Below are 24,126 nucleotides of genomic sequence, written 5' to 3'. Positions count from 1 at the left end.
ATTGCTCGGAGCCGGATTAAACACATTCTTTTCAGAGGGGTCTGAGCAATCCCAGTTTTGAGTTTTTTTCGCTAATTCCTCAAAATAGTCCCACGCCGCTTCAGGGGTTTTTGCCATAACTCCACCGGTACACATGCTATCCATAAGGTGTCGAGTACTTTGGAAACATCCCTTTAACAAGTACTCGACCTTTTGAAAAGTCGGGAGGCCATGATGTGGGATGGAGTTTAGCAAATCCTTGTACCTTTCCTAATATTGATAAAATGATTCCCCCTCTTTTTGTTTAAACATTTGGATTTGATGCATGAGTTCCTTTGTGAGATGAGGGGGAAAAAATTTCATGTAGAAAGCCTTTGATAAATCCGCCCAGTTTGCCAAAGATTGGGGCCTCATATTATTCAACCAAATCTTTGCTTTGTCTTCTACTGAAAATGGGATGAGTTTTAGCTTTGCGGACTCAAGTTGAGCAGGCGTGGACACTATTGAGGATACCAACTCCTCGAATGCCCGCATATGAGTGTACGGGCATTCTTTGTCTTTGCCATAAAAAGATGGCATCATGTTAATGTGATGCATTTTCACGGTGAAAGTATTCGCCTCGGTTGCGGCCGGAAGGACTATAGTGGGCCGCGGAGTAGAACGGGCCGGATTCATGTAGTCACTCATTGTCCTTTCGGGCACGACCGGTGGCATTTCGCCTTCACCGTTTCCGGGCATTCTTTCTTGAGGAGGGGTTCTTACAGAAAAAGGAGTTCTTTGGGGTGGTGGTGTCCTTGCTCGAACCCGACGAGGAGTTTTGGGTCGAGGAGGAGAAAAAGATCTATGAAGCCTTTTAGAATTTGGGCTCCGAAAGGCACCACGATGACCACCACGCATACACTCTAAAACCCCTTCTCGCGAATTAATGGGCAACAAGAACAAAGTAAACAGACAAGAGGGGCTATGCCGCCGCCTCCTAACAACAGCTTCGAGGGGCTATGCCGCCGCCTCGATAAGAGAAGACAATAAAAGAAAAATGTGATATGTACTTACTCTAGCTTCGTTAAACCTCACGTTTGGGAGACTCAAGTTAGAGGTATCCACTGGGTTAAGTATAAATCACACCAAGTAAAATGAAACGGGATACTTACAATGGTTTGGGGAGCCTCCAAAATAAGCTATAAAAGAAAGCGCTCCCCGGCAACGGCGCCAAAAATTCTTGCGACCATAATGTGTGTTACAATAAGATTACCCCAAGCGTAAGGCTAGGTCGGTTGAAAGCATAATACCCGAAAGTCCGGGGCCAAATCCACAGGGAGCGCATGCATAACTTGTTTCGGAGATTAGCTTGTAGAGAGTTTTAGCGTTAGGACCGCCAACCGATCTTTGGCATTTAGACGGCCAACTCTTTTCTCCCTCCAATTCCCCCAATCAATGCTCCATTAATGAGGGAGAAAAGAGTTGGTGCGAAGAGGCGGTAGAGAGAGAAAGAGCTGAAGTCCAATAACATAACATAACCCTAAAAAACGTGCAAGAGGGTATTTATAGCACCCCATTAAAGTTACAAAAGAAAAACAAAAAGAAAATAAGAATCTGCAGAAACTGGGGATTCCTACTGGTAGGCATTGATCTCCTACCGGTAGAATGGCTTCGAGCAAAAAGGGGGACACTGAACAATCTGGCTTCCTACCGGTAGGCATTGATCTCCTACCGGTAGAACTTGAATGATGCAAATTTGTGACCTCTCTGATCAGGCGTTGGACCGGTAGGGCAGGCCCTCCTACCGGTAGGAATGGGATTATACCGGTAGGCATTGATCTCCTACCGGTAGAACTTCCTTTTCTACGAAACTTTTTCAGCTTCTTCTGGGCTTCTCCAAACTCTCCGAGGCTTCGACACAGCTCCTCCGGACTCCGCTATCAATGCATTTATACCTCCCGGGTCCCCGATTCACAAAGGAAAAAGTTCACGGCGTACAATCCGCCTTATTAACGAAAAGAACCTGTAAACACCAAAAGCGCACCTTTCGCGCAATATCATTCAAAAACATAGAGTTATGCGCGCGCGCGCACCAAAAATGAGCGAGATAAGCCTGAATATAACCACAATTGTGGGCTTATCATATGACCAAACCCCATGCACTCGTAACACTGGGGACCCAATGATTTGCTCTCTTTCCTCTCTTTACCCTTGGAAAACCTACCATTCTTTTCTTTCGAATTAGGACCAAAGGTTTTATTCTTTTTAAAAAACTTTCCAAATTTTTTAACAAATAAAGCCATTTCCTCTTGGTCCAATTCATCGTCATCACTACCCGAGACCTTATAACTATCTTTAAACTAGAAAAACCCAAGGATTTTTCCTCGTTTTTGTTCTTATCTTTTTGAGGTCTGTATTGTGACAATTTAGTTTCAAAAGTTAAGAGGTGACCAACAATTTCCTCAACCTTCATGGAATCAAAATTAGGCATGCATTCAAGAACTTCAACTTTTGTAATAAACCTCTCAGGTAATGAACGCATGATTTTCTTAATAATTTTTTCTTGAGAGATAGGCTCACCTAAGTTAAAGCTTGAGTTCACCACTTCACTCAACCTAGCATAAAACTCACCAAACGTCTCATTATCTTTCATCCTGATCATCTCAAATTCAGTTATGATGCTTTGAAGTTTTTGTTGCCTCACCCTACTATTCCCCTCATGAGTAATGGTTAAAATATCCCATGCATCCTTAGCAATTTCACAAGTGGAAATACATTGAAATTCAGGCAAAGACACACAACCAAATATAGCATTAAGAGCACATGAATTATATGTTTCATTCTGATGATCACCGTTGGTCCATGACTCATAAGACTTTCGAGCATTTTTACCATCCACGGTGGATGTAGGCTCGGTATAACCATTAACAACTTAGAGCCAGACTCGATTATTTTGAGACTTTAAATAAGCCTTCATCCTAGCTTTCCAATATGCATAATTAGACCCATCTAAAATAGGAGGTTTCGCAACAGCAGAGTTATGAAAATTAGGATTTTCCATAATAGCAAATTAGAAAAAAAATAGGATCCGCTCTAAGAATAATCCCTAATATTACGAGCAACCCGCTCTGATACCAATTGAAAAATCCTAGATCAACTAGGCTTAAAAATATTTGCTATTTTATCTTTTTAATAAATAAATCCACCAATCAATATATAAGCTAATCACTCGAACGAGAAGCAATAAAGAGATGAACACAAGATATACGTGGAAAACCCAAAACGGGAAAAACCACGGGAAGGAATCAAACACTACTAAACATGAGGTTACAAGAACTCTTACGATAAGTTTGAACTCCACAAATCTAAACCTAGACGCTCTTGCCGAATCCACGTACACCTCTCTGAATGCTTGACCGCCGCTGTCTTGAATCCACAAGCCTTCCGTTTGCCGCCCGGAATCCACCGAAGGACTTTGCTCAGCAACGTTGTAAACCTCTTGAAGTTGTCTTGAACGCTCAAAGATCCATCGATCTTCTTTTTACTCCAAGATTCAAAGCAAAGACAACCATCTTGATTATTTGAACTTACAACCCTGCGTCACTTTTCGGCCTCCCCGTTCTCTCGTTATTTTCCACTTTAAAGCATATGGATTTTTTTGCCTTAATACCTCCGTGACCTAGCTGCCAACTAAAGGATACTATTTATAATAGTCAAATAATCTAGTGCCCTAGTTGCCAATATAGTCTAGCTGCCAATAATTTAGACAGGAGTCCTTTGATCTCCGATTGATACCCCCGATCAATCAGGTCCAAATTAGCTCGATTTACTCATTCTCAATTATACATACTGATTTCCTTCCACTTCCTAAACAGACACTCTAGAAATAAAAGAAAAGAAAATACAACTCTATAAATAGGGATACAAATAAATGCGTGTTTTATCTTGGACTTTGCCAACACAAAGAGGCCATGGCCCGTGGTCCACAAGTAAATCACGAAGAAAATAATAAAACTGCAGCTAGTGAACGTAATCCAAAATGCGCAAACCACAGACCAAACAAACACAAGGAATTTTTACGTGGTTCCCCCAAAAACTGAGGTACGTCCACATGACCGGAGTCCAATTCCATTATCAACAAATGTTCTTACAAATGGGTTTACAAGAGATTCAAGATCTCACAAACACCCAAAGGTGTATCCAACAAACTCCAAATACAAAAAGAAAAGACCTCACCAAATAGATGAACAAAACCCTTCAATGTAGCTGAACGGAGAGCCCAAAATCAGAGAACAAATCAGCCCTCAAAGTTGACGAAGAAGCTGCCGAAATCAGGAGAAAACAAGGGCTGCACTTGCTTTCCATCCTCCATCGAAACACACTCTCACACACAGTGCACTCTCTCGTTTTTTTCTCTTTCTGGTAGTGGAGATAATGTTCAAAGCAGACAAAAACAAATTAGCTTCCAGGAAAAGCTTTTCTGATTCCAACAAATCATGTGTCAAACATGTGCTCCAAAGTGTGTAGAATATTCCAAAAACTAGCCCACACAAATATAACTCATTTGGGCCAAACAAAAATTATAATTGGGCTAACGAATATTGGGCTTCCACTAGGGAGGGAACCCAACATTCTCCCCCTTCCCGACTTATGTGGAAGGATTGACCAAACCTGACAAAGCTCGAAATTTATTATGTTTGTCCTTAGACAAAGCCTTAGTCATCATATCTAAAGGATTATCATCCGTGTGGATTTTCTCAAGTTGCAACAACTTCATGTCAAGCGTGTCCCGAATCCAATGATATCTAACATCAATGTACTTTGATCGAGAATGGAAAGTGGATTTCTTGCTCAAATGCATTGCACTTTGACTATTACAAAAGAGAACATACCTCTCTTGATTCAAACCCAACTCTTGCAAGAACTTCTTCAACCACAACAACTCCTTGCAAGTTTTGGTAATTGCAATGAACTCCGCTTCCGTAGTTGATGGAGTGACACATTTTTGCAAACTTGATTGCCAATTGACAGCTCCCCCTGCAAAGGTCATCAAATACCCCAAAGTGGACTTCCGAGAATCAACATCACCCGCCATGTCGGCATCTGTGAATCCATCCAACACAGCTTTACCATTTCCGAAACACAAACAAACTCTAGAAGTACCCCGGAGATACTTGAGAATCCATCTAACAGCTGCCCAATGTTTTTTGCCCGGATTTGAAAAAAACCGACTAACAACTCCAACCGCGTGAGCTAAATCCGGCCTAGTTCAAACCATGGCATACATCAAAGAACCAACTGCTGAAGTGTAGGAAAATTTTTCCATCTCCGCGTTGTCTTTTTCACTTGTAGGACATTATTTCAAATTAAACTTAAAATGATTCGCAAGCGGACAACTAACAGGCTTTTCCTTACTCATGTTGAACCTCTCAAGAATCTTTTCAACGTAACTTTCTTGAGACAACCAAATCAGCCCCTTCTTTCGATCACGAGTAATTTTCATGCCCAAAATTTGCTTTGCCGGTCCCAAATTTTTCATAGCGAAGGATTTACTCAACTCCAACTTCAACTTGTTGATCTTCATAGAATCTTGTCCCACAATTAACATATCATTGACATAGAGCAAGAGAATAATAAAATTTCCATCCGGAAACTTTTTCACAAACGCACAATGATCCGAAGTGGTTCTTAAATAACCATGATCCACCATAAAAGAATCAAATTTCTTGTACCATTGCCTCAGAGCTTGTTTTAAGCCATACAAGCTCTTCTTCAATTTGCAAATAAGGTTTTCCTCCCCTTTTTCTTTGAAGCCTTTGGGTTGCTCCATATAAATCTCCTCCTCTAAATCACCGTGAAGGAATGCGGTTTTCACATCAAGTTGTTCGATCTCAAGATTCAAGCTTGCGGGCATACCAAGAACAACACGAATGGAAGACATTTTCACAACGGGAGAAAAAATTTCATCAAAATCAATACATTTTTTCTGCCCAAACCCTTTCACCACGAGGCGTGCCTTGTACCTCAAACTTTGGCCATCATGCTTCAATCGGTAAACCTATTTGTTTTTCAAAGCTTTCTTACCCTTAGGTAATTTCACCAAATCATAAGTGCGATTTTCAAGTAAGGACTTCATTTCATCTTGCATAGCCTTAGCCCACTGACATTTCTTATCATGCTCTAAGGCTTCTTGGTAGTTCTCCGGCTCCCCCTGTTCTGTTACCGTCACAAATTCATCGAGAGAGTACTTTCTTGATGGTTGCTTGTCTCTAACGGATCTCCTCAACTCCGATTGCGGTGGTGGCTATTGAATTGGTTGCTCCTCCTCATTTTCCAACTCAACTTCATTCGGAACATCAACAATTTCACCAACTTCAAGAGGAGGCTCCACATCGTCTTCATTTTCAACATGTGTCGAAGGTGAAGGAGTTGGCTTCAAGTCAACAAGATCACTAACAATTTTCTCTGGTTGATCATCTTTGTCAAAGTCTTTAATTGTTTGATTTTCAAGAAAGACAACATCTCTACTCCGAATGATTTTCTTGTCAACCGGATCTCACAGTCTATAACCAAATTCCTCATGCCCATAGCCAAGAAAAATGCATTGTCTTGCCTTGTCATCAAGCTTGGACCTTTCATTTTTCGGAATGTGAACAAATGCCAAGCAACTGAAAACCCTCAAGTGATCATAAGTGACTTCTTTGCCCAGCCAAATTTTTTCGGAACATCGCCATTCAGAGGAACCGAAGGAGACAAATTAATCAAATCAACCGTCGTCGTCATTGCCTCCGCCCAAAAAGACCTTGGCAAATTCGCATGTGAAAGCATGCATTGTATCCTTTCCATCATAGTGCAGTTCATCATCTAGGCGACTCCATTTTGTTGAGGAGTTTTCTTGACGGTCTTTTGGTATTTAATGCCTCGGCTATGACAATATTCATCAAACGGCCCAAGATATTCACCACCGTTGTCGAAACGAACACATTTCAACCTCTTCCCGGTCTCTCTTTCAACCTTGGCCTGAAAATCTTTAAACACATCGAAAACTTGATCGTTAGTTTTTAACGGATAAGCCCATAATTTTCTCGAATGATCATCAATAAAGGTAACAAAATAAAGGGCACCACTATACGATCTAACTTTCAAGGGACCACAAACATCTGAATGAACCAAATCCAATACATTAGGTTTTCTAGTAACAGACTTGAAACGAAATGCAACTCTATTTTGTTTACTAGCCAATTAAGCAATGAACACAAGTTTTAAGAGGGGTACCTTTGATATCGGGTATGAGCTCTTTCTTGGCAAGAACATGCATCCCCTTTTCACTAATATGCCCAAGCCTATTATGCCACAATTCGGTAGAGGAGCCATCATCAAGTGTCTTTACAAACCCCTTGCTAATTTTTCCTTTCATCGTGTAAAGTGAGCAAGTCGTGTTCCCTTTAGCCACCACAAGAGAACCCTTCGTGAGCTTCCATTTTCCATTACCAAAATGGTTGTTGGAGCCTTCATCATCCAACTTTCCGGTAGAAATCAAATTGAGACGAATGTCCGGCACAAGCCTCACATCTTTAAGCACCAACTTGCATCCAACACTTGTTTCCAAGCAAATATTAACCATGCCAATAATTTTCGACAAACCTTCATTTCCCATATGAACACACCCAAAATCTCCTCCATTGTAGGAAGTGAAGAAATCGGCTCTTGAAGTGACATGGAATGAAGCACCGGAATCAATCACCCAATCAGTATCTTGGCTAACCAAATTGACATAACTCTCATCACATACAACCACAAGTTCACCATCGGAAGAGACCGCCGTTAAATTTTCTTGCTTCTTTTCACCATGCTTCCCACAATTTTCCTCCTTGAATTTGAGCTTTAGGCATTCCCGCTTCATGTGGCCTTTCTTTTTACAATAATGGCACTTTATATCTTACTTTGACAGTGATCTTCCCCTCAAACTCCCACGGCTTTGATCACGATTGAGGGGAGTGCTACTTCTACCTCGAGATCTCCCCCCTTGGGTTAACAACAAGTGCCTCCGAATGAGAAGAACCGGTGGATTTCCTTCTCGTCTCTTCATTCAACAAACTACTAGCAACTTGGCTCATAGAAACAACTCCATCCGGCGCCGAGTTTCTAACCGTAACAACCAAAATTTCCCAATTCTCGGGTAGAGAATTAAGAAGCATCAAAGCCTGCAATTCATCATCAAACACAATCTTCATAGAAGCAAGTTGATTAACGATACTATTCATTTCATTCAAATGTTCCGCAATAGACTTGCCCTCTTTAAATTTCAAATTCACCAATTTTTGAACAAGAACGCTTTATTAGTGGCCGATTTTCTATCATAGAGACTTTCCAATTTCTTCCACAAATCATAAGCCGAAGTTTCGGTGGAGACATGATGAAAAACACTATCGTCAATCCATTGACGAATAAGCCCAACAGCTTTTCGATTCAATGTGGTCCAATCCTCATATTTCATATCGATGGGTTTAGCCGTATCACCCTCTACAGGCCCATGTAACTCTCTATAATACAAGAGGTCTTCCATTTAAATTTTCCAAGTCACCCAATTAGTTCCATTGAAACTAATCATTCTACCCACATTTCCTTCCACGATTTACACCAAAATAATAAACCCTAGCCAACCGTCGGCTCTATACCAGTTGTTGGAAAAAATATGAGGAATTTCCCCCAAGTAAATCACGAAGAAAAAAATAAAACTGCAGCGAACGTAATCCAAAATGTGCAAACCACAAACCAAACGAACACAAGGAATTTTTACGTGGTTCCCCCAAAAAGTGAGGTACGTCCACGGGACCGGAGTCCGATTCCACTATCAACAAATGTTCTTACAAATGGGTTTGCAAGAGATTCAAGATCTCACAAACACCTTAAGGTGTATCCAACAAATTTCAAATACAAAAAGGAAAGACCTCACCAAATAAGCCCAAAATCCGAGAACAAATCAGCCCCCTACGTTGACAAAGAAGCTGCCGAAATCAGGAGAACACAAGGGCTGCACTTGCTTTCCTTCCTCCACCGAAACACACTCTCACACACAGTGCACTCTCTCGTATTTTTCTCTTTCTGGTAGTGGAGATAATTTTCAAAGCAGACAAAAACAAATTAGCTTCCAGGAGAAGCTTTTCTGATCCCAACAAATCATGTGCCAAACATGTACTCCAAAGTGTGTAGAATATTCTAAAAACTAGCCCACACAAATATAACTCATTTGGGCCAAACACAGATTGTAAGAGCATCTCCAACCCATACTCTATTTCTTTATTTTGGAGGAAAAACATTCTCCAACCCATCCTCTAAAACTCTCCTCCATTTGGGAGGATGAACTTTGATCCTTTAAATATAGAGGATGATGGAAAAAATAGAGGATCTCCTCCAAATATGTGTTGGAGTTGAGAAATAGAGTGTTGGGTTGGAGTTGAGATAAATAGTACAATCCTCTAAATCTACTTTTCAAATAAAATAGATTAATTTGATCCTCTCAAATAGAGATTTGGAGGGTGTTGGATTGGAGATGCTCTAATTGGGCTAACGAATATTGGGTTTCCACTAAGGAGGGAACCCAACAGAATTTACAGGAATCCAATCCAATCTGAACCGTGGACAGCCCTACTAACTTTGCATGATACCACTTTTAGAGAGAGAAACCTTTCCTCTTATATTCATGTGGTTTCTGATGCATTAATAGAATATTTTAAACTTGGTGTTTGATTATTTTTGTTTGTCAATTTAGTGTTATTCTCATACTCCATGAATACACTCTAGATTGATTATCTTTGTCCAAAATCTTCATCACACTCATATCAGACACCTGGGCTTTTATTGCACCTAGAAGACTAAAATATTTTTTAGTCATCTTTTGTTAATCTAGAGAAATACTCTAATAATCAAGTATTTTTTCTTGTTTGATTTGTTTTTCAAAATCCTTCACATTTTTAATTCAGCATACATTGTTGCCTATCATTCTACATGGCCAAATGATATTGGAGCCAGCTTGACCCGGAGAGCAAGGTGGTTTCGCTCGAGGAGTCCATGGAGTCAAGAAGGGGCACATGGTGCTAGCTAGTCAAGAAGATGAGTTAGGTGTGACTTGGGATAAAAGTAAGTAACTCATAACTTGAAGTCTTCTTGTTAAACATTTGATTTATGAAAGTTGAGTAGATTAGGCCGTGGTTTTATGTATAGGATTTGTTGACCCTAAGTAGTTTCCACGTATATATCGTATTCTTGCTCTTTAGCTTTATTGCAATTTACTTTGATGTTGATTTGAATTGCATAGTATAGAACTTGGTTTGTGTCTTTGAATTTTTGGTTGAGCTAATTTTTAATTGGTCGTCCCATCCACCTCCCCTCTGGAACTCTTTGAGTGCTTTTTATAATTTCACATTCATTCGTGCGTGAAGACGGGGTTAATTTCCTTGGAATGAAGACTGATGTTTGTTCGGAAAATATTTCCTGCCCTAAGTGATCAAACCACAACCAAAACGCACACACAAACACATGGTTATGTGGTTCCCAAAATGGGAGACTCCACAGCATAGTTCTGAATACCGTTTCGGACAGGGTACCGGTTTTCCTACTGGTACGGTACGTACCGGTACCGGTCAGGTACCGGGTACCGTTTCGGATTTACCGCAACTACAATATATATAATAATTATAATTCAAAAAATTCCCCCATACCATGCAATTTATCATAAAACACATATGTATTTGCCTTTTGTCCCACATTGCTTTGTTACAAAACTCTTTTCCATCTTAAATGATTTTGCACACTAGTGAACTTGTGAATGAAGATCCAAGAAGAGGTTTCGCGCGCTCAGGAAAATGGGCCGTGGCCAAAGGCAATTTGGAAAAACTGATTCCGAAATCAATTAACCGGGTGCGCGTCACGGGTTATTCGCGCGCAGGGGGGGTGCAAATCCGGGATTTGAGCCTTGCGCACGTACTATGGTTAAGCCCACGTTTTACTAAAATTCTAAAACCGGCAACGTTCCAGAATAAGCGTTCCGGAACGGTATTGGGGTGTTAGGGTACCGGTTTTCTGTTTGTGTGTGTGTTTTGGTTGTGGTTTGATCACGGGGTATCTGTTTTCCGGCTGGTATTTCCCGAAACGGCCGGTACCGACCGGTATTTGGTCCGGAACAGTATTGAGGTGTTAGGGTACCGATTTTCTTCAAATCCGGTACGTACCGGCCGGTACGGAACGGGATTGACAACTATGCTCCACAGAGGTAACCGGAGCAATTAATCAGAAGGCAGAAGCTTTACAAGTTGTTCCTCACAACACTCAACACTCTGATGAGTCTGACCATTACATTGCTCAGTAGTCAATACAACTGTCAACCTGGCTAATCTCTCAGATTTCTGATTCAAATACAAGAACCTCAAGCTTAGTGGCGGCTCCAGAAATTTATAATATGGTGTTCAGAAATTATCTTTAACTCTACTAGCTAATCTCTTAACCAATATAAATATAAGTACAAAATGTCATATACTAGTATAAATAGTGCGGTAAAAAAAATAACCTTTATTCTAAAAAAAATTAACTACGAGGCAAAATGATAACTTAAAAATATATACTTGTTTTTTCAAAAAAAATAATTTGTTTCTTAAAAGTTGCATAGTAGGTATTGTTTTGAGAATGGATGAGGATTTTTTTTTTTTTACAATTGTCCTAGATGAGATCTCATATTTTATGCCAACGTTTAATCGGTGTATTAATCTACTGAAACACTTTTTTGCAGAGAATATGTTGAGACTGACCTTCTCTAAAATATGATGTTCTTTAGGATAACATGATGAGATTTAATTTTCTATCGTAGTCTAAAATTTAAAGAAATATTATTCAAGTTAACGGAGTTTGCAATGGAGTTGAATTTCTTTAAAGCTTTGTCTTCTATTAGCTAATAAGACAAAAACAAATAAAATAGTTATAATTCTCATAAATGCAAAATTAACACATTTAGATCATCAACAATAAAGATGGAGAGGTAACGCAAAACATACTGACACCAATAAATCCTGCTTTTTTCGCATTCTTTTTCATTTTCTTTTTTCTCTTTCTTTTTGAGTCAAGTCTTCAATTCTTTTTGAGTCAACAGAAAAAGTTGGCCGTCCTGGCCCGTCCAACAAGTGGCTGAGACAGATGTGACCTGATTTTCTCTTTGGTGCATGTGCTTGTGAGTACGATGGGAGCCCCACCCTCCCTGGTCAACAAAGCAATAGGAATGGTACTAGAACTCCCTCTGTTCTAAATTAATACAGTAGTCTATTTCGGTCTCTAATAAATTTTTTAGATTGTTAATATCTTTATATCTATAGTGAATTTTATGTGTAATATGAATTTCATATGATAAATTTCAATTAATTCTATTATACAAAGTTCTTAAAATTTTTAAAGATATTATAAATTAAAAGATATTAACATTTTAAAAATTATATTGGAGACTGAACCGGAGATTAATTTGGATCCAAGGGAGTAGCTCGCCAGCTAGTATATCATTCCACTTTTGAAAAAGTTTATTTTTTTTCAAACGGAGATAATTTTAAACTCAAATATAATAAAAATAAAAATTATTTTTTCAATTTTTTTTGTTCCGTTTAAAAAATCGTAATGAAATCTATCAAACAAGATTCATATTTATAAAAAAATTATTTAAATAAATACATAATTTTTAAACTTAAAATTACATTCTTTCCAAAAAATTCTTCCCCCCCTCCCCCCCGGGTGTATACGCGTTCTGTCACTGTCCATTTTTGAAGAACCCTGTCCATTTTTGAAAAGCCACCCCACCACCCCCCCCCCCCCCCCCCCCCCCCCCCCGGGTGTATACGCGTTGTCACTGTCCATTTTTTAAGAACCCTGTCCATTTTTTAAGAGCCACCCCACCCCCCCCCGGGTGTATACGCGTTCTGTCCTTTGCCACTCCCCTTCCCCTCGAGATTATTCCATGCCCCCAGGCATAGTCACGTGGTGCTTCGGGACTTTCTGCACCACACATTTCAGTGTAAACCATTGAAATGTGTGGTGCAGAAAGCCCTGGAGGCACCACGTGGCAATGCCCTTGGGGCATAGTATAATTCCCCCACCCCTCCCCCCCCCCCCAAGAGATTATTCCATGCCCCCGGCGCATAGTCACGTGGTGCCCCGGGGCTTTCTGCACCACACATTTCAGTGTGGATCACTGAAATGTGTGATGCAAAAAAGGCCTGGAGGCACCACGTGGCTATGCCCTTGGGGCATAGTATAATCCCTCCCGGTGTATACGCGTTCTGTCCTTTTTGCCCCCCCCCCCCCCCCCCCCCCCCCCCCCCCGGTCTTTAATATTGTATATAATCTGAAGTTCTGAACACGAACATATAGGCTAGGCTTGAGTGGATCTCCCTTGATTACCAATCCATTTAACTTAGGAAGAGGAGAGTAATGGATGGATCACCAACACAATCAGTTCTTTGTGCCTTGGCCTTTTACTTTGTTTCCCTCCTGGACGTGGTTCAGATTGTCCAAGCTCAAAATGGTACTACTCCTCCTTCCGAAGGTACTCTCTCTCTCTCTCTCTCTCTCCTTCTATTTATCTTTTTTACCAAAACAATAACAGTTGCTAATAAATAATACATCACGAGGAAACTCTATTCTTAAACAAGGGATCAAGAGACTAGCAGTAGGGACTCAGTCCAAAAACTACATCCAACTCTAATTAAATCCACTACTCCAAACAGACGGAGTACTGTAGAAAATAACCAAAAACATCCACCCATGGGTGATAGAAGCCTCACAAACGGAGAGCAATCCTACACACGGACACCAAAGAAAACCAAAAAAAAAAAGAAAAATCGTTAACAAACAGTTGTCAGATACACGGCGGAAAAGGCGGAGGAGGGTGGCAGATGGTGGTTTGGGAAGGAGGAAGATGGGGGTGAAGGGGGAATGAGAAAAAACCCCCCGAAATCTAAGATCGGAAAATGAAAAAACCCCACGAGGAGGAGAAATTCCTCTCTTCCATCCCGTTCTTTCGTTGAATTGGGGATGGGTTGGCACCTTTCCCGCTACCCCTTTGTCAATGATTTATTTATTTATTGGTAAGTAAGAAAACATGGCTTTGCATGTGGAAGCGCAATAATTGGTGTTTGGGGGCTGAACAAATATACTCCTATGAGTTTTGGCATAATACATTTTTGATTTTTGGGTTTAGAGAGCAAAAACGGGAAAAGCTGCAGCTTTTCCCATTCTCCTTTTCTACTTCTCATATTTGTTGGAAACAAAAAGACCAAATTACCCTTTACTTATTTTGGAAATAACCACACTCCTAATAATTAAATATTAACCTCCCTCCTTGTCCCTACATTTTACATTTGCCTTGGAAGTTTGAAGATCAGCAGAAAGAGTGTTCCTGGGTTCCTAATCGTTAACTGCTTTTCGAACCCAACTCATCAATTCTGTATAGCATAGCAGCCCATTAGTTTTGTGTTTTTGTCTTTGGGATCATCTCTAAGGCCATTTACAGTGGTATAATAAAAAATTGATAACCAAAAGTTGACATATCAGCTTTTGATTATTCATTTAAGAGGTTGCTAAGTTTAACAATGTTGAGATTCACAATGGTTACTTCTAGTCCATAACCAAAATAAGAGGTCTACTACAATTTGACTCTCTCTCTCTCTCCCACCATTCATCCATTACGTTTTTTTTGGGCAAAAATATATCGATTCCCTCCCTTAATTTTGGGGAAAAAATCAGTGACTTTCTTCTCTCCTATTATGATTTTATTTTATTTTATTATTTTTTTTTTGGGGGGGGGGGTTGTCACACCCAAAAAATGAGAAGTGACCGGCCGTGAACCATGAGGCTAACCCATGGAACATGCAGCCTGAATAAATCAAAGTAACCGAAAATCAAATGATCGTTTTTTCATTATTAATCAAATCAAAAGCCAAATATGCTCATCATAAACATGGGGCACAACCATCCCATGAACCAAACAATATCCAATAATCCAACAATAATTAAAAGAATTTGTTATCTAACAATTGTTTCAAATGCGGAAGCGATTTTTAAAATAAAACTAGAATGAGATACCCTTAGGAGGTCAACAAAAGAAAATCCCCGAGATACCGCCAAAATCTTTTCCTAACTCCCCAACATGCCTGAAAGAGAAGTTGGAATAAATCCGTCAGCTGACGAGCTCAGTGAATAGCAAGTATGTATATTAAATAAAGTTGAAAGCGGGGATGAAAATAATTTACCATTAAACATAATTTGGCATACGAGGTGTCCAATAGAATAATAATTAATCAATGAAGTATTTAATCAATAAATATTCTTGGTGGTGATCACAACATTAACTCCATCAACAATGGGGAACCACAATCAAATAGTACCATGGCCAAAATAAATCTCATCAAAATTGGATCCAATATTGAACTTAGAGTCACAGGGTTGGCAGCCCGTGGTACTTTTCCCTAAGACGATCCGGCGAAAGAAAGCCTTTGAGCATTAGGGTCACCGGCCTAACATGGTCTTTTCCCTAATGGCCAGGGTCATCAACACGAGAAGGAATAAGTTCCCTGGACTTTCGAAATAAATGTTCCCATTAATATCCACCAAGTTCTCACCAAAAAGAATATTAACAATTGATCTCAGAAAATTCATCTCATGCCAATTTATAGAACAACTTTTAAACAGTTTTGAGTCTCTGAAAAACATTCATATAAATTTCTGAAGGAAATACTTTTAAGGGACACTGAGATCTTTCAAAAATACCTTTCAAAAATACCTAACATATTTAACTACTCACCTGGGTCCAAATATAATGCAACTCGAGTACGCAAAAAGATGCTAACTTGAACAAAGAGAATCATATAACATTATTATCGCTAACTGTATCAACATATCTAATATACGACTACCTAAAAAGATGAAACCTAAAGCTATAAACCCCACTTAACTCCAAACTCAATAATTTGTTTTCCTCAACGAAAGGGCTAGACACCTGTTCCAAAACTAATAACTTCACCTTCCAATAATCAACTACAATCTTGTTCCCAATATACTGAGCACATCCATAGCCATTGTCATTCATTGACATGGCATCAACAACCCCATGGCAAGAACCATATACGGCCAAAACCCCACTGATGACAACATTTAAAATGGAACTCATACCAAAGTCATCATTCACAGCACACACAAACCACCACACCGCCACACACATCGCACATCTCTCTCTCTCTCAAACTGCATCCGGGTAAATTAGACACTAAGAAAAAAAATGTGTTACAAAGGATTCTGACACTTCCTATCTAGAGGTAATACTTCAACTTAATGGAACCAAAATGAAGAAGAACGTGAATTGATAGAGGTGATACTTCAACTTAATGGAACCAAAATGAAGAAGAACGTGAATATATACCGCAACTGAGATTGAAAGCAAGATTATCAAAGGACGCCTCAAGAACCTTTACACGGCTGTTGCGGCTCTCCCAACGCCCTGCTCTCAATATTCGATCTCTTATAATATAACCCTAATCTAATATAACTGACCCACGTTCTCCCTAAATAATAGGTAACCACTTACTAAAAGTACTTAAATACGGTACAACACTGAATACTAAAACTATTTAGACTTTAACCCCAATACTATAGTGCCGACAACAATTTATATTATGTTGAGAGAGAGAAAATACCAATTAGGATCCAAACCCTAAATCATTTTTATTTATTTATTACAGAAATATAATTATTAGGAATAAGAAAAGAAGGGGTACTGTAACGAGGGGGGGGGGGGGGGGGGGGGGGGGGGGGGGGATTGGAAATTTATCAATTCCCTCCTTTCTTTAGTAAAAAATCAGAGGATTCAAAGCTTCCTCTTCCATTCTCCTTCCCTCTTAATGAAATTTTTGAGCACCTCTTCTTCCCAAAATGATGGAATCACAGTCACAATTCCAAAGCCCATTGGAAGAAAATCAAAAGAAAACAAGGAAAACAAATTACTTGCAATATGAAGATGAAACACGCGAAAAAGAGAAGAAGAAAATACCAGTTGAAACATGCGTGTATACAAATTTGGGAACCGGTTAACTTATGTGGTGTGGGGTTCACAATTTTTTATTATTAAAAAAAATTGCTAGTTTTGGTAATCCAAATTCCAAAATTTGATTATTTCTAAGGATGTTGCTAAGTTTGATTATATCATTGTGAGCCATCTTTTGAACCAACATTGTTAACTTTAAAAATAATTTGCTTTTGATTATACTATTGTGGATGGCCTAAGAGAAGGTATAATTGCTAATCTTCTGAAATTGGCAGTAATATTGGGATTTTAATCTTTGAAAATTTTCTTGGAGGCTTTCAATTACCAAAAAATAAAGAACAAAAAAGTCTTCAAACCAAAAAACATAATCTTTTATGTCACATCATTATTTTACTTATTTTTATTTCTTTCCTATAAATTGAAAAATAGTTTGAGATATATGTTCACATAACAAAGAAGAAAACAATTTCCCAATATAACTTTAAAAAATTATTAACACATTATTCATACACATTACTTATATACTATAATAAAGGGGCAACATGGTAAAAAAATTAATCCATAATTTATTTTCAACACATAGCTTCTAAACACTACTCTTGTTACAAAAAGTTAAAAAGGCAGAAAGTTGAAAATGAAAAGCCAAAAAAGTAGGCTCCCAAATATCTACGTAGTTTCTCTCGCTTTTTCTTTTTTTCTTTTTCCACGAATAGAACACTTGTATTTAGTAGCGCTGTAGCGGGCACCAACGTATTGCACAATGAGGAATTCAAGTGGCAATATTCCTTCGAATTCAGGAATACGGTAGTAAATCTCATCTTATCATATCCTAAAAAAGAGAATAATTTTAGAAGGTTGGCCCCAAGCCCCCAACCTATTCTCCACAATTTATTTCCCCAACCTATGCTGTCCAAAGATGTCCTTCAAAATAACTAGTTTGCTTCCTCTGAAATTTCTTTGTGTTGGAAATTCGATGGACCAACTACACTTAAACTGTTGGAGATAATTTAAAATTTTAACATTTAATATGGCTTTGGATTCTTTGCTCATTTATTGTGTTGACCTCATTACCCTCCCCTTATCATCATCATATATAACATTTACTACATACACTATATATGCTGGTTTCTTGATTTTGGAAATCTACGTATATATATACCTATACCAAGTCAGTACATAGAGATACACACTTCCCAGCATATTACTCTTCTATAGGAAAAGAAAAAACCAGAGAAGGTCATGGGGCGGAACACAAATGATTTTTTGGTCTTGAGTTTCACTACATACATATTTTCATTGTTTTGAGCATATGGGCGGTTTTTGGTTCAAAGAAAGTTTTAACTGCACACAAACCTTTTTAGGATTGTTTTATCTTGGGAGTGGAATGTCATAAAACTCGGTGCAAGAGGGGATGTATCTTCTCTTATGACAACTCTTTATGCGTGGCTCGATCTACATAAGTTTTCTCTTAAATTGCTACTTATGATGAGCTTATATTATTCTCTCAATATTTTGTTGTTGTGGTGTTTTTTCTAGTTATTATAGTTTGCAAAAATTCTAACGAATATTTCCCACATAAACAAGTAGGAGAGATTTGAGGGAGGAGATAACACAGTATTTGTGTAATAAACACTTCACGCTAGTTCATTTACACATAGACTACTTCATTGTGGTGCATAAACGCCACTCAACCTCACTCTTTCTAATCACTCTCTCTACTTTCCATCACCTTGGTAACACCTTAGAATCACAATCACTAGAGTACATAGTTTATATAGACTCCGCAAAAACTCAATGTTGCGCAAAGTTTTTAGATTGGTCCAGAAGAGCTGAACAAAAAATGAGCTTAGAAATAGCATAATAAAATTATGAGGTTGAACCAATACTTGATGTAGCGTCCCATCATAGATCAATATGAACATCACTAACTGCTCCATAAGAAAATCAGTTATTGCTGCTACCTGTTTTTGGATGTCTTTTTTGAAAAAATTGGATACAATGAAGAAATAAAGTTATTGGAACCTAGCCAACTATACAAACTACTAGATGTCTCTTTACACGCATACATGAACATTTCAACTAGACTCATGAACTGCATACATAAACTGCACCATTCATGTATCACGTGTCTACTAAAATCAAGTTTTGATCTTTTCAACACTTTCTTCAACGAATTGAGTCACCATCCAAATTTAACTCCTTTGACCTTGTCTTAAGTAAAGCTTTTGACCGAAGTGTGTTATTTTTTTTTTTCAAGCGGTAGTAGAAGTGTAAGAATTAGAGAATGAATTCTGTCCGGCGCCGGCAAACAAGGGGTTTTCCGCCACCCTAGTGTGGGCCCCCACCGCACGTTTTTTTTTTTTTGGTAATCCGAACTGTGCATCTTGTAGGGTCTGCAAAATAATGTATCTACGCAAAAAATTAACTTGTCCAAATATCGATGTATGTGTCAAAAGTTGAGTTTTATTCGGAAATATGGACGGCATGGATCTGTCAACTGTTTTTTAAGTTAAACTATCCACAGTCGTCTATTCTTTCATCTTAAACTCAACTTTTGACATATCTATCGATATCCGGACAAGTTGATTTTTCGCGTGGATACATTATTTTGCAGGCCCTATATGATGAACGGTTCGGATTATCCAAAAAAAACCACGAAAGAGGCCCACGGGGGTGGCAGAAAACCCCCCTTTTCCTCCGCCTCCGGAAAGAATGTTTTCTCTAAGAATTATACTATAAAACTGTAGAATTGTATTGCCAATTGACTGTTAATTTGCGTTATGGTTTAGTATTTTCTTTTCAAAACAAGATTACCATGTCAGCTCTAACTCTTTCTTTTCTTTTCTTTTTTGGAATTTCGGGCAGTGAGTGCTTTGAACTCCGTCTTCAACCAATGGAGAATATCCGCAAAATATTATCAATGGAACATAAGCGGAGAACCATGTAGTGGAGCCGCCATCGACACTAGCTGGGCCATCAACAATAGAGACTACAATCCCGTAATCAAATGCGATTGCAATGGGACTGTTTGCCACATTACCCAACTGTAAGTCTCGATCTTACTAGAAAATACTACTAAGAATTTTCTCCACGATCGATCCCCATATGATCCATATTGGAGTATGTCTAATTGGCACTATTCGCAAGAAATGTTGTACTAATATTGTCTAGTGGTACAATCCCAGGAAAAATGATCCTCGTCATTCACCCACCCCTAATTTCCTGTAAAAAAACAACCGGAAAAATGATCCTAAATCATCATGACCACTAACTTCGGAGCACAGTACTCCAACAACCAAATCCCCACCCCCAATCCCATTTCATGAAATCCGAATTCAAATCCTCAACGGGGTTTTCATCTTTTACCAAAATCACTCTTATCTTTTTCAGCTACAATCCCACTTTTTGAGCTCAAATTCGGACCCTCCATGGGATTTTCATCTTTTTATACCAAAGTCACGGCCTTTTTCAGCTTCCTTATTAACCTCCAAAGCCTTCTTTGCATCAACTTCAACATATTCAAGAACCCATTATTCGTCGACGGCGTCAAGCTTTGTTGCAACACAAGAAGGCAGAAGCACCACAAAATCAAGTGAAACCCGTAGAATCTCCTCCACGAACCGACCCGAAAGCCCTTGAACCAGTAAGCCGCGAGTCCCTTGGTGAGTACCGAGTCAAAATCGGCCACAAACACAACATTCTTGTCCGAGTCATGGTAGGCTCGGATGCAGACCTGAGAAACACAACCCTTTACCTTGTTTTCGCTTGTTTTGAACTAGGTTTCGAGGGGTTTGAGGTTTTTGCACTCTGTCTCCGATTCCTCCCTCACCCAAACCACTATCTTTTCTCACCACCACCTCCGTGAAACCCCCACAGCCACATCTCTCTATTCTCTTCTCTTCTATTTTTTTCTTTTTTCCCCGTTTTCTTTGACAGGAATTTGGGGTGAGTTAAATGACGAGGATGCCCCTCATTTTGACAGATGGGGTAACGACATTAGACTTGGGGACTTGATTGGTACAAAATTGATACGTTGGGGACTAAGTATCTTCAATGTTTACATCAGGGACGAAAATGAGACAAAAATAATACTTTGGGAACCAAAAAAATTAATAAGCCTACAATCCCAGCTCAGTCAAGCCAGAAAGTGATGAGTGCACTAGGGAAGAGTTTGGAGTGAAAACAACTACAGATTGTATTAACCATTGGAGATGGGATCGTCATTTGCAATGTAGGTTAATTAAGGAGGGTGATTTTGAATGACGACGAATGATAGAAAACGATTTGAGCCGGGATGATTTTTGAATTGTATTGAGGGTGATAAAAGAGGTAGAAGGCCAAGAAGAGAACTAATTACTGATTCCTGATGAAGTCATTTTGAAGTAAAGCTATCGTGATTTATTACTAAAATTCCTAGATTGATGCTAGGACTACGATTTGCCTTTGACGGGATTACTTCAATCACACCACACACACACACAAAAAGAAGGCTGTGCAAAATCATGAAAACCGGTCCAGACCTAAGAGATCCGTGTTTGTGCGGCAGGCCTCCGAAGGACCCAACAGAAATCTGACGATTATTGATGGTCGTGATATTGAGAAAATAACCAAACCAAACACATATGCGAAAAAGCAACGGATAAACCAAACCAAATAAACAAAATGAATAGGAAAGACCAACATATACGTGGTTCGGCTTACAGCGGTAAGCCTACTCCACGGGAGCGAATGAGAGACGATTCCATTATGTGAAGAGAACGATACTCCGAAGAGCTACAATAGTGACAAACAAACGAAGCCCTCACAAAAAGACTCTCACAAATCCCAAAATACAAGTTCTCTCACTAAATTAAAAGCCCAATTGGAATCTCTCACCAAATTCAGACTCTCTCATCAAGTCTCACAAAACCCCTAGGGTTTAAACCAAGAGACACAGATGGAATATTGTTCCACAAACGTGACCGGATGTCACACAGAAACAGTTGATTCTTACGAAACCGTACAGTTTCAACCAAAAAGAATCACTGAAACAAATGATCTTCCAAATGGTCAGTTACCCAAAAAGACAACGAGGGGGCGGGGGGTTGTGTGTGTTAATAGGGTTGCTAATTAAAATTGCCATAAAAATAATCTCTAACAATTTTTTAATCAAAACAATATGAGCAAGTAAAAGAGAGAGTTAGAGAGATAGAACCCGATTATAGTGGTTCGGTCTAGAGTTGTCCACAGTCCGACCTAATCCACTTCCACTAATCTCCAAAAAGATTACAAGTAGTAAGTATTGTGGGTGCTTACAACAATCGTACACCTCTAGCTTTCCCAAGGAGCTAGTGCAACAGCAAGAGTTTTCTCCGAAAGCTCTTGAAAACAATAACACCCAAATTCAACACAGATTTGGTCTTCTAAGCTTTCGAGTGTTTGACTTAAACACTCCCTTAGGATTTACAAGTTTGTGAAGAAAGTATAAAAGATAATTGCTCACGACTTGTATAGATTTTCTCTCAAGGAAAATATGAAAGTGGAAGAACAAGGAGAATTGTAGGCTTGGTCTTTTGAGGATTTGCTCTTTGAAAGATGTAGAATGTTGTAGCTTGTCTCTTGGTGCTCATCAATGAATTCTTCATCCCTTATATAGTTATCCATCCACCTACTAGTCGTTCATAAAATATTGGAGCTGTTGGAGAGTTGATCAGAGGAAAATATAGCCATTGGAACTTTACTGATCAGCAGAAATTACTCTGATCGGTCGTCTGGGTGGTTGACCAGGTTGTCGTCCGATTGTTCGTCCGGTGCCCTCCGGTTGACACACTTCTCTGGTCTGTCAGCCAACCTGTTAGCCGGTTCGTTAACCTATTCCTCAAAAATTCATCTAAATAGATTCGTTAGTTCATGTATTGAACTCACTAAGTCTATATGGGAATAGTACATTAAATCAAAGAGACTTGTGCAATATTTTAGGGTCAAGGGAGTTTAGTTCAGAAATATCTTTGTGACAAGTAATTTGTATTTTGCCGAGGAATAAAAAACACATCATCAAAAAATAAATAATCGTAATGCATATAATTTTCCAACATGGGCGAAGGCCTACAGAACCCATCATAGAAGGGGCAACCAGAAGCAGATGAAAATCAAACAGACAAACCCTAAGGTTCTACAGATGAGACCCCCTAGAGGCCTCTCAGAGGGATTCACTCACAGAAGTCCAAACCCTAATAAGAGGCAAGGCTATATTTATAGCCACAAATTGCTTCCTAAAGCTAGAATCCTTGCTAGATTATGTTTTCTTTGCATATAGAGTCCAAAACCAAAAAGAAAACTCCAAAACCAATCTTTAGAAGGTCCAAAATATATCCAAAATCGACTGAAACGCGCACGCTGGTCTGGACCAGCTTCGGACGAGACATGCTAAGAGCAAATTCTTCCTCCCCGGTGACCCATAGTCCAGACCACCAAAACCTTGGTCTGGACCAATCCTGCTACGAGCTCCAAAATCACATGTTGATCGCTTGTCCAGACCACCAAGGCCATGGTCTAAGCTACGGACGCTGGGAAGACCAAAATCGAGTCGAATCCAACAAATCTCCACCTCAGCGAGATATCCAAGTACCATACCAACAACGGCACACCAACCAAAATCCCACAATCCAAACCTTTTGAATTTTGTCCGTGGAATAGTAGTCCGGACACAGATTGAATAATTAGAAAACCGTGACTCACGGTTTGGCCCACAAATTTTCATTACAAAACCGTGGATTAATCGAACCAGACCGTGAGATATTTATTTTATGTAAATAATATATATATATACACACACACACACACACACACGGGGCAGTTCTGGGAACATCTAAAAAAACATCTCAAATCTCAATTTCATAGTTTTCGATCAAATTTTTATAATCCAAACCATTCAATGTATGTAGAATGTGATTTTAACGGTGCCCGCTAGAAATTAACAAAAAAAATGACCGGGAAAGGCTTGATTTGAGCAGTTTTTATTTGAACCGTTCAATAAAAAACTATTCGGAACTATTCAGATCAAGCCCTTCCAGGTCATTTTTTTTGCTGATTTCTCGCGGGTACCCTTAAAATCACGT

At 39.1% G+C, this 24,126-nt stretch overlaps 1 protein-coding gene and 1 non-coding gene across 2 annotated transcripts in view; both read left to right on the top strand.

Moving 5' to 3' along the window:
• Nucleotides 1-205: 205 nt before the first annotated feature.
• LOC131302215 (small nucleolar RNA R71) lies at nt 206-312 on the top strand. Its single transcript, XR_009191677.1, has one exon. It is a non-coding gene; the product is annotated as a small nucleolar RNA R71 (small nucleolar RNA).
• A 13,040-nt stretch (nt 313-13,352) lies between these two features.
• The window catches only part of LOC131301123 (probable LRR receptor-like serine/threonine-protein kinase At1g56140), a 32,834-nt gene continuing 22,060 nt past the window's right edge, over nt 13,353-24,126 (top strand). The window contains exons 1-2 of the mRNA XM_058327286.1: nt 13,353-13,537; nt 19,895-20,075. Coding sequence (XP_058183269.1) covers nt 13,423-13,537; nt 19,895-20,075 — 296 coding nt within the window. The 5' untranslated portion in view covers nt 13,353-13,422. The remainder of the gene's footprint in view (nt 13,538-19,894; nt 20,076-24,126) is intronic.

The sequence above is a fragment of the Rhododendron vialii genome, chromosome 9a (genome assembly GCF_030253575.1).
Source record: "Rhododendron vialii isolate Sample 1 chromosome 9a, ASM3025357v1".
NCBI classification, from domain to species: Eukaryota; Viridiplantae; Streptophyta; class Magnoliopsida; order Ericales; family Ericaceae; genus Rhododendron; species Rhododendron vialii.
The sequence above is the reverse complement of the archived record's forward strand: the minus strand, read 5'-3'. Positions and strand labels throughout refer to the sequence as shown.